The sequence below is a fragment of the Pogona vitticeps genome, chromosome 3 (assembly GCF_051106095.1).
Source record: "Pogona vitticeps strain Pit_001003342236 chromosome 3, PviZW2.1, whole genome shotgun sequence".
Taxonomy (NCBI): Eukaryota; Metazoa; Chordata; class Lepidosauria; order Squamata; family Agamidae; genus Pogona; species Pogona vitticeps.
Window position 1 is genome coordinate 72,975,428 of NC_135785.1, and position 14,232 is coordinate 72,989,659.

A 14,232-nucleotide genomic window follows, 5' to 3' on the forward strand; every position below is an offset into this window, starting at 1 on the left:
ATGATTACATGTTGGAAAGGGGTAGAACTCATAATTATTTCATAACAAACAAAAACACCTCTGAGTAGTAGAGTGACCGTTCTGGAAACAACCCAACTGAAAAAAACGATGAAACTATGTTCTACTTTATTTATTTATTTATTTATTTATTTGATTTATATCCTGCTCATCTTATCAAATTGACCACTCTGAGCGGCTTTAGGCACATCATAAGAAGACAGGATTCTTTGGAAAAAGATGATAATGATGGGGAAAATGGAAGGCAGCAGGAAAAGACAACAACCAAATATGAGATGGATTGGCTCCCTAAATGAAGCCACAGGTTTGAATTTGCTAGAACTGAGCAGGGCTGTTCAGGAGCAGACATTTTGGAGATGACTCTTTCATAGGGTTGCCGGAAGTCAGGGCTGACTTGGTGGCTCATAGCGACAAGAAATTAACATGAGGCAGGGTCTTCAAACTTATTTTTTACCATCTTCCTGGAAAGATGCTGAAGGCAAGGACAACAACTGTGCAGGACATAAGCTGCATGTTATAGCACCTGGCCATTACCAGCTTCAAGGTGGACCTGAGAATTTGTACTAATGCTATGTGCACTTTCCCGTAGAATTGTTGCAATTTAGGACACTCAGAAAAAGAAATTCCAACAACAGTTCCTACTTGTCAGTTGCATTTCTGCCAGAAGAAACAAAGACAATGAGTCATTTTCCTGAAGACTGAAGATACACCCCTCAAGCAAACTGATGGGGCGTTTAAAAGAAAATGAAGGAGGGGAATAATCTGGAAAGGGATGTGTAGGAAAATGATGCACATTAAGGAAAATATTGTTTGGCTACTATCTTGTTCAATATTGATTCATATGGCACTCAAGCTGGTGAAGCAACCACAGTAAAATGTGACTATATTCACCCACCAGCTTGTTGACTGTCACAGCCTTTTTTTCTTCCTTTGTATCAGAGTGTTGCACAATTTAAAGTTATGGACGTATATGAAATATAGGTTAAATGAAAAACAAATTAAAACGTTAAAATAATTAGACTAATTTTGACCAGAAGCAGGCTACTTCAACAGCATTATCTCATCCATTTATTATGTCTTCTTTTGAATACATGGAGGGGCACAAATTGCATGCACGTAAATGATGCATGTATTGAATTTCTGTATAGTCACAGAAACTTTGTTCTACATCCAAGTAGCCTAATTTTACTAAGTCATTCTTACTCTTATTCCCACATGTTTAGCTAAAAAAGTGAGCTAATGTGAAATGCAGGAAATTAAGCAGCTGTATGGGAATTTAATCTGCTCATCCTGTTCCTAGTGCAAGAGTCAAACCTCCTCTTTTCATGTTTATTTGTGCAGCAAGAATTTTATTTATTTTATTTATTTATTATTTTATTTTATTTATATCCCGCCTATCTGGTCGGTTAAGACCACTCTGCAAAGCTGCATGTTTGTTTTTATTCAAAACCTTTTAGCTTTCTTTAGATTATAGTAGTCTGGAGTTCACTTTTTCTGTTAAAAGTAGCAAGTACTGTAAAAGCAAGAAAATGAGATAAAGATTCATATGTTGTGCAGGAAGGCAGCCCTAGAGGATCTCTAATTCTAGACTTAAAGCATTTTCTCATCTGGCCCCCAAATTATGGAATTCCGCAGTACCTTTGCGTGGAACTAGAGTTGGACAAATTCAAATGAGACCTAAAAAACTACTTGTTCAACCTGGAACCATAGGGGTTGACCATGGAAATAGACAATTATTGAGATAGAATTACTGTACTTCAATTATTACATTATTATAATTATTTTGATTGTTGTTATTTTCTTATGGAATAATAATTGTTTACTGTATGTTTTTATCATTGTAATTATGTTATGGTTGTATTTTAACGTTTTTTGGCTATTGGATTGTGTAGAGTGTAACAACAACAACAACAACAACAACAACAACAACAACAACAACAACAACAACAACAACAACAACAACTCTATAATAGTTATAGAGTGGCATATCCTGCTCATATCTGTTAGCTCCCAAACAGAGTGTTAGTTCTTACAAATTATTTTAAGTAACAAAATCAACATTGTGTTTCTGGTATATTGAAATGGAATGCTTCTTGCATCATTAACATCACTGAACTGTGAAATTATTATTATTATTATTATTATTATTATTATTATTATTATTATTATTATTATTATTATTATTATTATTATTATTTATTGTATTTATACCCCACCTATCTAGTCATTTCGACCACTCTAGGCGGCTAGATTTGATTTATTTGATTTGATTTATTTGCCACCTTTCTCCCCATAGGAAGGTTAAGGCAGCTCACAGTCAATTAGATTGCTCACAGTTATTCAGTTATTGGCACTACCTGTTCCTTAGTTAGAAGAATGGTCACTGTAGAATTACGAAACGTAGAGCGATTCCTTGTACAGTACTAAAAGACTAGTGGCAAGTGTAGGTAATGTATTACTCTCTCCTGTTCTCTAATCTTTCTTTCAGACTAGGTTGTTCTTCAACACATACCATGAGTCGGGCATAACCACTAACATAATGACACAGAGGTTTCCTCTGAAAGCCTCGCCTTACCCACGCACCATCTTGTGCCGTGCTGGGGTTGGCTTGCCTCCCTTTGGGCATAGCTTCCCACCTTATCCACCACTTTGGCTACTGTTGCTGTCATGTGGGGCTCCACTTGACCAGGGACCTGGAAGGAGAGGTGGGATCCTCCAGCCAATGGCCTCCCAATGACGCTGAGGTGTCTGTAGTTGCCATGGCCACCTCCATCTAGCTAAGTCTTCTGCATCTTCCAAGATGGCATTCTAGAACTTTTGAGTAACCCTTTCTCTGGCTGACAAGCTTTGTGCTATCAAATCAACCCATTCCAGGGTGTGAGGCCACCCTGAGCTCAGTCTTATATTGAGGATCAGGGCAGCTCTGCTTTAAGCCTTTAGACTGGTTATTAATTCTAGTTTCACCAGGAAAGTCCACTTGTGGTAAGAGGATCTTGCAGAATAAAGGCCATAAAACCACAAAGGATGCACTTTGGAAGCCAGCTTTGGCAGCAGCCCTTACTGATTCTTTACTAATATGATCCAGCTGAGATATTGAGTGGTGCCTGCCAATGTCATGAATAGAAGGAATGTGTGTCTGAGGAACTGAGAGGCTGATCTTTTTGTTCTTTGGTTCTAAGCCATTTGGGCACATTTTAGTGCTTGTTGCAAAGAGAGATAAGAAAAAGGCTTTATCTACTTTAAAACAAGTAGAGCATAAAACAAAGCCAGCAAGAGTTCACTGCTTGAAGCCTAACATGTAGGCACGGGAGTCTAAAAGCCCAGAATGGTTTCATGCCATGCAGACCAGAGACAGTTCACATTCTCGGAGCTGGATCTTCCTTCAGTATTGGAAGACAAAAATACAGCCTGTTACCTGATGTCATACAGTCAAACTGGCAGACTGGAGAGCCATTTTACCTTTGTAGTAGTTTGGGTTCAAACCTTTCAAGATGCATGGGTACAGAAGACATCTTCCTGGGAGTCTACTGTTAGATTCCTTGGACTCTTCTGGGTTTCAAGAACTCAACGGTACATCTCCCAGTGTTGGCAGAGATCTATCATTGTTTTGGACCACAGACCTCACTGCTCTGAGCCAGAGATTTTCAAGAGTTTACTAAGTTATTATTTTTTTCTCAGTGCCTCAAAAGAATGAACAATTATGTGTTTCAGTGGTTAACAAATCAAATCGTAATGTATTTATCAAAAATTAATATTCTAGAAAAACCTCAGAGAACATGTTTTATCACCACAATCCTATGAGAAGTAATCACCATATGTTTTCCATACAAGGCTACTAATACAAAGTGTTGATGGAAAAGGGGGGGGAACCCCTAAAAATAATGTGAAATTTATTTACGGGAGTCAAAGAAACGAATGAAATTACCAATATAACACCTATATACAACCGAGGATGTATACACGTGACCTTCACCACAGCCTTTAATGGATTTTTATGCTTAGTGGCATGTCTCTTTCTCAGGCAGTAATTGTTTTGAAAAACAATTAAGCCAGTGGTTCTTAACGTGGGCGATAATGCCCCCCAGGGGGCGATTTCATTTTTCAGCGGGGTGGTAGAGCGAAAAGGGGCGGTGTGGGGGCACTGGAGCAGAAGGGGGACGGTAGGGGGGCGCTGGAGCAAGATGGCTGCAGCCTTTTTACAATGAAGATGGCTGCAGCCTTTTTACAGTGTGCATGAATATATATTTTCCTCCAATTTTAATTTAGTTTCAGACTTTTTGTCTTGAAATTTTTAGTTCCTGCATTTGTTTTTATGCCCTTTTTATATTCCTTTTTTTGTCTTAAAATTCACTTGCAACTAAATCATTAAATGTTACTTTTTGGGGGGCATTTCATTTTCTTGGAATTTAATTTTGTTTTCAGGGGTCATTGGATTTAAGTGTCTTAAATAAATAAATAAATAAATAAATAAAAAATAAAAAAAGATATCACTGCGGGGAGGGGGGCGATGATAACTTCCTCAATGGCTCAAGGGGGCGTTTCTTTCAAAAAGGTTAAGAACCACTGAATTAAGCAATACAATAAAATAAACAGCAACTTTTGGCATGAAATTTCTCACGTACCCACAAAAAATACAAATAACCCACGTTCATTCTAATCACATACATGTTTTTAGCATACAGGCATTTCCCCCCCCCCCCCCCCGTGTCATGGCATTCAGCTGTGCATTTCTTCGGGTGAAAAGGTATGGACTTCTCTGCTGGGCTGTACTGCACGGCAAGACACCTGAAAACATCATCATTGGGCTAGTACAGCCATTCACTTAAGTTACTTTGCGAAAATGCAATCACTGCGAGCCGGACCACGCCGTTCTTTCACCACACCTGGACTATTATGACATTTGCGTTCCCAGCCTTGTATTCAACTTTTACACGCCCCCAAGCAATTTCCATCAGTTCTCGCGAGACTCTGCCGTCCCCCACGCGAGACTTTAAGTGAGGGACGCTGTAAGGAGCCAACGAAACAGAGCAAAGCCTTGGAGGGGGCGGGTTCTAGGTGGGAATAGTTCTTTCGAGCTCTTTCCGGTTGATTCCAGGACGCAGCCGCCCGGTCAGCCGAAGGGAACACGGCGGTCTTCTCCCTCCTGTTAGTCCAGCGAGGCGAGCCGAGGGAATGGGGGACCCTCGGGGAGCAGGGGCCGAGGGGCCCGTCGCTGGGAAAGGCGACCCGGCAGCTAGTGCGCCTCAGCCAGAGTCGCTGAAAGGAGAACGAGAAAAGTCGAAACAGGTAACGAGAGAAGTCGAAACAGCGGCTGGCGGCCGCTGTCAAGGAGAGTGGCACGCTTTCCTTTTCAGTGCCTCTTTCTTTTAAGGGTCGCTTCACGCGTTGCCAAATCGGCGTGAAACTCGCGTCTTCGCGTATGCCTTATGCTAGTTTTCGGGGGAAAGGGTTTTTGGTAACGTGTGAACGAAGCAGGGAACCATTGAGCAGCTGGTCTCTTCGCACGCGTGTCCGGTTCTGTCCACGGAGTCTGGGACCGCGGGAGACGCCCATCCAGAGTTTGTACACAAAACCAGGGATTTGGCCTCTCACGTCCTCCATCCTTGACGTGTTTTCTTATTCTCTCCCAGCCCCACGTGTTGCTTGTTTGGTTTCAGTTTATTCTTCCCAGGTGTTAAAGGAAGGGAGCGTCGTGAAGAAGCTGGCTCTGAGGTGGGGGTTCAAAGGAATGCACGGAGATCTTAAGTTAAAACGCTGGGATGCAGCCCCAGACCTGCCCCATGCCCTAACAAGGAAACACAGATAGGTGCCTGACCCACTCTGTGTCCTCCTGGTGCCCCTCTGACCTGATCTTTGTCCTTGTGCACTTCTATACCCTTGATGTTGTAGTCACTATATAGTGGACAAAGTGACAGATTAGGACTCGGGAGGCCTAGGTTTGAATGCTTTCTTGGCCATAGAAACTCATAGAGGGGTGACATTGCTAAAGCCTCTCCTGAAATATCTCACTTACATTGAAAATCTTATTAGGGACATTTAGGATTTGATTCAAACTAGATGACACATAACACACACAACAGATTTCCATGAAAAAAACCATTCTCACAAACATGGAAGGTACAAATGGCTCTGACCTTGGTTGCCGGCTGCACAGTGCCATCAATTTTGGCAACATGGGAATTAGAAGGATTTTACTCTGTCCACAGGAAGAATTTTAGTGGCTGTACCAAAGCCAGTAGGCAATAGGATAAAAAGGTGGAGAAAAACAGACATAGTACCCAAGTTCTGACCTAGCCAATTAGAGCTACAGTTGTGTTCAAAATTATTCAACCCCCACTGAAATTGAATGTTTTGGCCATTTTGACATTGATTTTGATCATTCAGTCATCTTGCTTACATTTACATGAAAGAGGCACTTGTAGGTCAGAGAAATATAACCTTAAGTTTATAATGAAATAACCACAAATGTCTTTTCTGTGCTCACATCATTATTAGTTTTTATTCAACCCCCAAGTGACATTCAATCTTAGTACTTAGTACAACATCCTTTTACAGTTATAACAGCTTTTAAACGTGAAGCATAGCTTGACACAAGTGTCTTGCAGCGATCTACGGGTATCTTCGCCCATTCTTCATGGGCAAAAGCCTCCAGTTCAGTCAAATTCTTAGGCTTGCGCACTGCAACTGCTTTCTTTAAGTCCCACCAGAGGTTCTCAATCGGATTTAAGTCTGGTGACTGCGATGGCCACTCCAAAATGTTCCAGCCTTTCCTCTGCAACCATGCTCTAGTGGACTTGGAGGTATGCTTGGGATCATTGTCCTGTTGAAAGGTCCAACGTCTCCCAAGCCTCAGGTGTGTGACGGACTGCATCACATTTTCATCCAATATCTCCTGGTACTGAAGAGAATTCATGGTACCTTGTACACGCTGAAGCTTCCCTGTACCTGCAGAAGCAAAACAGCCCCAAAGCATTATTGACCCTCCGCCATGCTTCACAGTAGGCAAGGTGTTCTTTTCGTCATATGCCTTGTTCTTCCTCCTCCAAACATAGCGTTGATCCATGGGCCCAAAGAGTTCTAATTTTGTTTCATCAGTCCACAGAACACTATCCCACAACTTTTGTGGTTTGCCCACATGACTTTTGGCATTCTGCAGTCGACTCTTCTTATTCTTGGGAGACAGCAAGGGGGTGCGCCTGGGGGTTCTGGCATGGAGACCTTCATTACGCAGTGTGCGCCTTATTGTCTGAGCTGAAACTTCTATACCCACATCTGACAAATCTTTTTTCAGTTCCTCAGCAGTCACACGGGGACTTTTCACCACTCTACGCTTTAGGTAGCGCACAGCAGTCGAAGTCAGCATCTTCTTTCTTCCACGACCAGGTAGCATTTCAACAGTGCCCTTTGCCTTGAATTTGCGAATGATGCTTCCTATGGTGTCTCTTGGTATGTTTAACTTCTTTGCAATCTTCTTATAGCCATTGCCCTTTCTGTGAAGACAAATCACCTCTTCTCTTGTCTTCCTGGACCATTCTCTTGACTTCACCATGTTTGTAACCACACCAGTAAATGTCTAGAAGGAGCTGAGTATCACAGTCATTTTAAAGCTGCCTAATTGGTGCTTATTATGCTTGATTGGTGCTCGGTGACATCCAGAGGTGTTTTCAATACCTGATCGAAAACACCTGAATGATCCTCTCTTCTTCAGAGTGGTAGTCTTTAAGGGGTTGAATAATTGTGGCAATGAAGAAACCACAAAAGAAACATTTACTACTGTATTACATAAACAATTGATGTTATTTTAGTTGCATTTGGTTCTTTAAAACGTCCTTGTAGGATTTCATTCTGAATACAATTCCAAATGTACACTATAGTCCCTAAACCCCTTTACAGCATTGGGGGTTGAATAATTTTGAACACAACTGTAGTACAAGTGGCATGCAGCCCTTCATCCATAAACTCTGTCACACATACTACTAATACTAGATTAACTAAGATAGATAATAAGGAAAAGATAGTTCTAGAATGTAAATCCTAACTAGCAGTGATGTTGCATTTCAACTCGTGCATCTACACAAAGTGGCTGTAGAAGTGGCTGCAACAGGATATACAGAGCATGGTGATCCCATTTTTAAGTCATCATAGTGCCTCACTGAAGTGTCCCGAGTAGCTCTTTAGCTTCATGGTGATGTTCATCTACCACTTGTGTTCTTCTATGGTGCCTGAAGCGTTGTCTTGTTAATGTCTCTTCTAGTTCAGATCACTGAGCATCTTTGGCTGAAAGATTTTTAATCAAATGCTGGATGGAACATAAAATATTTGTGTGAATGTTGCTCCACCCCATTGGCTACCAGTGGATTTTTACTTCTTCTGTGGTTGCTCTGGAGTTATTCAGATACCCCTGATTTGGTCCATTTTTGCATATTTGTCCTAAGACAGTATTCATCTCTGTTAAAATGCATGTGTGGATCACAGAAGCTTATGCTATAATAATTTTGGCAACCTTTAAAATTATACAGGGTATCTTTTTCCTACAGCATGCTAACAGGGTTACATTTTGGGCAATTTAAGCAGATTTATTTTTAAGACTCAGCTTTTTATCCTGCCCTTTTATAACTCTATGGATGTATCCAGTTGCTGTTATTTAGTCATTAAGTCATGTCCGACTCTTCGTGATCCCATGGAACAGAGCATGCCAGGCCCTCCTGACTTCCACTGCCTCCCGGAGTTGTGTCAAATTCATGTTGGTAGCTTCAATGACACTGTCCAACCATCTCATCCTCTGTTGTCCCCTTCTCCTCTTGCTGTCACACTTTCCCAGCATCAGGGTCTTTTCCAGGGAGTCTTCTGTTCTCATGAGATGACCAAAGGACTGAAGCCTCAGCTTCAGGATCTGTCCTTCCAGTGAGCACTCAGGGTTGATTTCCTTCAAAATGGACAGGTTTTTTCCCTTTGCAATCCAGGGGGCTCTCAAGAGTCTCCTCCAGCACCCCAATTCAAAAGCATCAATTCTTTAGCAATCAGCCTTCTTTATGGTCCAGCTCTCACTTCCATACATCGGTACTGGAAAAACCATAGCTTTGGCTATGTGGACCTTTGTCAGCAAGGTGATGTCTCTGCTTTTTAAGATGCTGTCTAGGTTTGTCATCACTTTCCTCCCAAGAAGCATACATCTTTTAATTTCATGGCTGCTGTCACCATCTGCAGTGATCCTGGAGCCCAAGAAAATAAAATCTGTCACTGCCTCCATCTCTTCCCCTTCTGTTTGCCAGGAGATGATGGGGCTACTGGCCATGATCTTAGGTTGTTGTTGTTGTTGTTGTTGTTGTTGTTGTTTTTTGATGTTGAGCTTCAGACCATTTTTTGTGCTCTCCTCTTTCACTCTCATTAAGAGGTTCTTTAATTCCTCCTCACTTTCTGCCATCAGAGTGGTATCATCCGCATATCTGAGGTTGCTGATATTTCTTCAGGCAATCTTAATTCTGGTTCGGGATTCCTCCCCTCCAGCTTTTTGCATGATTTTTTTCTGCATAATTTAAATAAGCAGGGGGACAATATACAGCCTTGTTGTACTCTTTTCCCAATTTTGAAGCAATCAGTTGTTCCATATCCAGTTCTGACTCTTACTTCCTGTTCCACATATAGATGTCTCAGGATATAGATAATATGGTCAGGCATTCCCATTTCTTTAAGAACTTGCCATAGTTTGTTGTGGTCCACACAGTCAAAGGCTTTTGCATAGCCAATGAAGCAGAAGTAGATGTTTTTCTGGAACTCTCTGGCTTTCTCCATAGTCCAGCGCATGTTAGCAATTTGGTCTGTAGTTCCTCTGCCCCTTCGAAATCTAGCTTGTAGTTCTGGGAGTTCTCGGTCCACATACTGCTGAAGTCTACCGTGTAGGACTTTGAGCATAACCTTGCTAGCATGTGAAATGAGTGCAATTGTACGATACATGTATCCAGAGCATTTCTCAAATTGCTTTTCCCTATCTTCTCTGTCACTGAACAAATGTATTTTGATCCCTCAAAATTAGTTAATGACATACAGTACTAAGAAACTCTTTCCTCTTTATTCAAATAGATATTGAGATACATTGGAAATCTTTACTGTAGTACGTGTTAGGGGTGACATGGCGTTATGTTTTGGTTGTAACTGAAAAAATGCATTCTTACCCTGCCTTATGGTTACAGGAAGTATTATGCATTTGTTACAGGGCTACTGTTTTATCTCCCATGTTGAGATAGGTAGGTTTAGTTTTGTTTCCCGTCCACAAATAAAACTACCCTGTTTATGTAGTTTCTGGCCCATACTAATTTAGCTGTGAAAGCTGGAAGGGAGGAGTGAGCTTCAGTATTTGATAGTAGATTGGGGATTAGATTCCCAGAAAGTTTAATGTATATCTCCACTGCTGTATCCTATTTATCTACCTTGTAGTTTGCAACATTCCTGACACCAAGTGATATATTAGTAGTCTTTCAAACTTTGTAGATCTAGGATTTAGCCTTAATATAAGATCAATTTGAATTTTTCAGTATCACTGCTGATCTTCCTCTTTTTTTATTTGCTTTGTATGTCTTCCTGTCTTCTTCTGCTTCTATCTGAATCTTTTATTTTTTCCTTCACTTGAAACGTAATGAAATAAAACATGGGAAAGATGATGCTACTGCCATTCTTACACATCAGTATGTTTTCAGGTGATGTTAGCAATAAGCAATGTTATATATTTGTTGGTGTACAGATTTTGGGGGTGAAATCCAGGCAGTGCTAGGTACAGTGGACCCTCTACTTATGGAATTAATCCATATTGGAACGGTGGCTGCAGGCCTAAAAGTCTGTAGGTCGAGTCTCCATTGACCTACAATGCATTGAAAACCAATTAATCCTGTAACTGGCTGTTTTTGTTCCATTTTTGTTCCATTTTGGGTTTTTTTCTGGTCTGTAGGTTGATTCTCAGGCTGCAAGTCGAACCTAAATTTTGCGGCCAGAGAAGTCTGTAATTCAAAGTCTGTAAGTCAAGGGTCCACCGTATCCATAAGCACTGTTGCAGTGGTCCAGTTGCTTTCTGAGGGACACACAGTTACCTTTCTCTTAATTATACCATTGCCCTAAATTCTCTGCTCTTTTCCTCTTTACCTAAACAAGTAAATGTTGTGGATTTATGGAATGTACTAGATAATTTGTTGCTGTAAGTAAATTTATTATCTGTTGCCCAAACTATTTCATGGGTGAGAATTTTAGCCATATTATATTTTGGGGTTATCTTTTGTTTAGAAAGAATTAGTTCCTAGATCTGAAGTGTCAACATCTTTTACTGTACATTCTGTGACTTTTTTGGAATGAAACTGCATTAATGTAAGCTGTATGTAATGACATTTGTAATAGAAGTCATTGAATTAGAATCTCTTAGCTAATTAAATGTTTCGTATTTTGTGAATTAGAGATCTGTATTATTTCTTGGAGGCAATGAAGTAAAAAGCAGTGCTGTTGTAAAATATTCATCTGCTCCACCACAAGCAGCGTTTGCTCGCCTTCAAGAGAAGACCGATCTGAAACTTCCTCCTGCAAATTGGTTACGTGAAAGTGCCAAACTGGGACCAGCAGGTGCTACTATTCTTGGAAACAGCAAGAAAAGCAAACCATTTTCAAGGTAAGTAGTAAAGATACTCAGGTGGGATAAAAGGCAGCTCATATAGTATGTGTTATAAATACATTGTAGGATTTTCAGAGTACTTAATTATTTTTAATGACAGTGTTAATTATGTTTTATTTATATACTCATATAGTTTTGTGAAGCTAGCAAATATTTGGCTCATTTCAGAAATATTTAAATTGCGGAGTTACTTTGTTAGTATGTGCATAAAAAGTTTGTATGTAGCTTTAATGTCCTGACATAGCAATCAGCTGTGAATAGAAGTGTAGCACAAAAACCTTGTTAGATTATAGTAAAACAAAGCTTCTTAAGTCTGCTTTGTATCCATAGTAGAAAATCATGTGCTCATAATTAGTATGATGAAATGTAGCAGAAAGGCCAAGCTGGTTGTGAACAAAAGTGGCTGAAATCCTGTTGCTTGGCATAATAAATTGCATTAAAATAGGCCCATTGAATCAGTGGGGATTTGGTGAGTCATCTTCTATAAATAACTAATGGTACAGGCAATTACTGTTGGACCTGGCTCCATTGGACACTTGGGCTGAAATCTTGTTGCTTAGTGTAGTCACACTAGAGTAGACCCAAACGCTAGCAAGTTGCAACTAGAGTAGGCCCATTTGAATCAGTGCAACTGATTGACTCATCAAATCCCCACTGATTCAGTGGGCCTACTCTAGAGTGAATTAAGCAGCAGGATTTCATCCAGCATTTTTAAAACATGATCTAAGCATTTGTTTACGTTATGTTCATTAGGGAAATCATGTATGTGTTGTTTGTTTAAATATATAAATGCAACCTGATTCTCCTGTACCACTCCCTGTAGTGTTTCAAAAGGGTCCTAATGGTGCAGGCAGAAGAGAAAGCAGCACAAACAGCCTCTTTCTTTCCATTATTAGAATGTCATACATGATCCAGCCCTCCATCTTAATATTTATATTTATGTTGTTGAAATGATTTGTAATAGTGAGTAAATATGTAATTATAATGTTGGTTAATGTTGATAATGGGCAAAATCCTGGAGACAGGCTCTGGAAATTAATTTAAATACATTGAAAGCTTCTTCTCCTCTCATCTCCTTTCAGGTCCTGAAGTTCCTTAGTCTCCCTTTTGTTCTGAGGGGGCCTCAACATGGGGGTAGGAGCCTGTTATAGTCAAAAATCACTGCCTGTGATCCTGATTCCAACAGTGGTAATTTGACAGTAATTTTTGACTATTAAAGGTTCCTCCCCCATCCCAAGCCTCCCGAGGCTTCACCAGAGCAAATGGGAACTGTAGGGAGCCTTGGAACCTGAAAGTGGATAGAAAGATTTCAATTTATTTAGCTTATTCCAGAATAACTAAGGCATCAAGATTTTGCCTATTATAGTAAAACTGCTTTGGATAAAGTTTAGTACTTGATAATTACTTCAAATGGTACATGATATATTTTTATTTTTTTAATTTATAATAGCTTTGGTATGGCGTATGATTTTATCGATTCAATAGGAAATGATGTGGATGTTGTATCTGACTCAGAGGTATGTATATTATGTGGTAACATAATGAAGGACATAACCTCAAATAGTTAGCATGACCATTTCGTTGGCCTTACCCTTAAGAAAGCTTACTGCTAAAATTACCCATAAAGAAACAAATCCTTATTTTGAGACTTAGAGTTTGTTTTGTTTTTAATCAGTTTTATCTGGAGGTGCATATGGTAAATTTATTTGTTGATGTTAGACATGTGCTAACTCTCAGGGAAAGGACTTCCAATGTTTTTTGTTAGCTGGAAGAAAGGTACTTTTGGCTCAAGCTGTGTCCAGGCACATTAGCAGCTGTCTGACTTCTGCTGCTTCCACTCTCATGATATCAGAGGGTGATGAACTCGTAATGTATTTTTGTGTGATAGTTGTTTCTATTTTTGACATAATTAAATGTGTAAATTTCCTGATACTGGAGTAGTAAATCTTAATATAACACAGGACACTTCTACATTTTAATTCTAAATAAAAATACAACTGTATTTGAAAGCAAAATCCAGTGGAAGATTGCTCTTTTGTTTGGAGAAAAGGCTTGGATTCAGTTGAACATTCATGAATGGGATGGGGTGAGGGGATAAACTTTCATCATTCTTCCTTTCCCTATTACCCTAGAAGTTACCTCCTGTACTATTCCAGAAAGCCATGGTGCCATCCTCTTGTGCTATTTTCAGGGGGAAGAAAAGAAAAAGGGAGAGTTAACACCTTGGAATATTTTGTTTCTGAGTGGAAATATGCAGGGTTCACTATGTAGGCATCTTTCAGTCTCAAGAGACTGTGGTATTGTACTCTGAATAGAGGTCTTGAAACAACGTCTGGTGTGGCTGAGAAGGCCTATTCGAGAGTGACAATCCCTTCCACGCTGAAGACAAACACAAACTGTCCCCTGTCCAGCTCCCTGATTTTGCTGGTTTCGGAACTGCCTCTTTGCCTCGGCCTGCTGGACAAGAGTGTCTTCAAATTGGGGGAGGCCATGCTGCACTGCCTGCCTCCAGGCTGAATGCTCAGATGTCAAAGTTTCCCATCTGTTGAGGTCTATTCCTAAGG

The 14,232-nt window shown here is 40.2% G+C and overlaps 1 protein-coding gene across 3 annotated transcripts in view; it reads left to right on the forward strand.

Annotated features, from left to right (window-relative positions):
• Positions 1-5,063: 5,063 nt before the first annotated feature.
• Positions 5,064-14,232, forward strand: part of EDRF1 (erythroid differentiation regulatory factor 1) — a 53,115-nt gene continuing 43,946 nt past the window's right edge. For all 3 annotated transcript variants that reach the window (XM_020791512.3, XM_020791515.3, XM_020791514.3), the window contains exons 1-3: positions 5,064-5,304; positions 11,457-11,665; positions 13,119-13,185. In XM_020791512.3, coding sequence (XP_020647171.3) covers positions 5,191-5,304; positions 11,457-11,665; positions 13,119-13,185 — 390 coding nt within the window. In that variant the 5' untranslated portion in view covers positions 5,064-5,190. The remainder of the gene's footprint in view (positions 5,305-11,456; positions 11,666-13,118; positions 13,186-14,232) is intronic.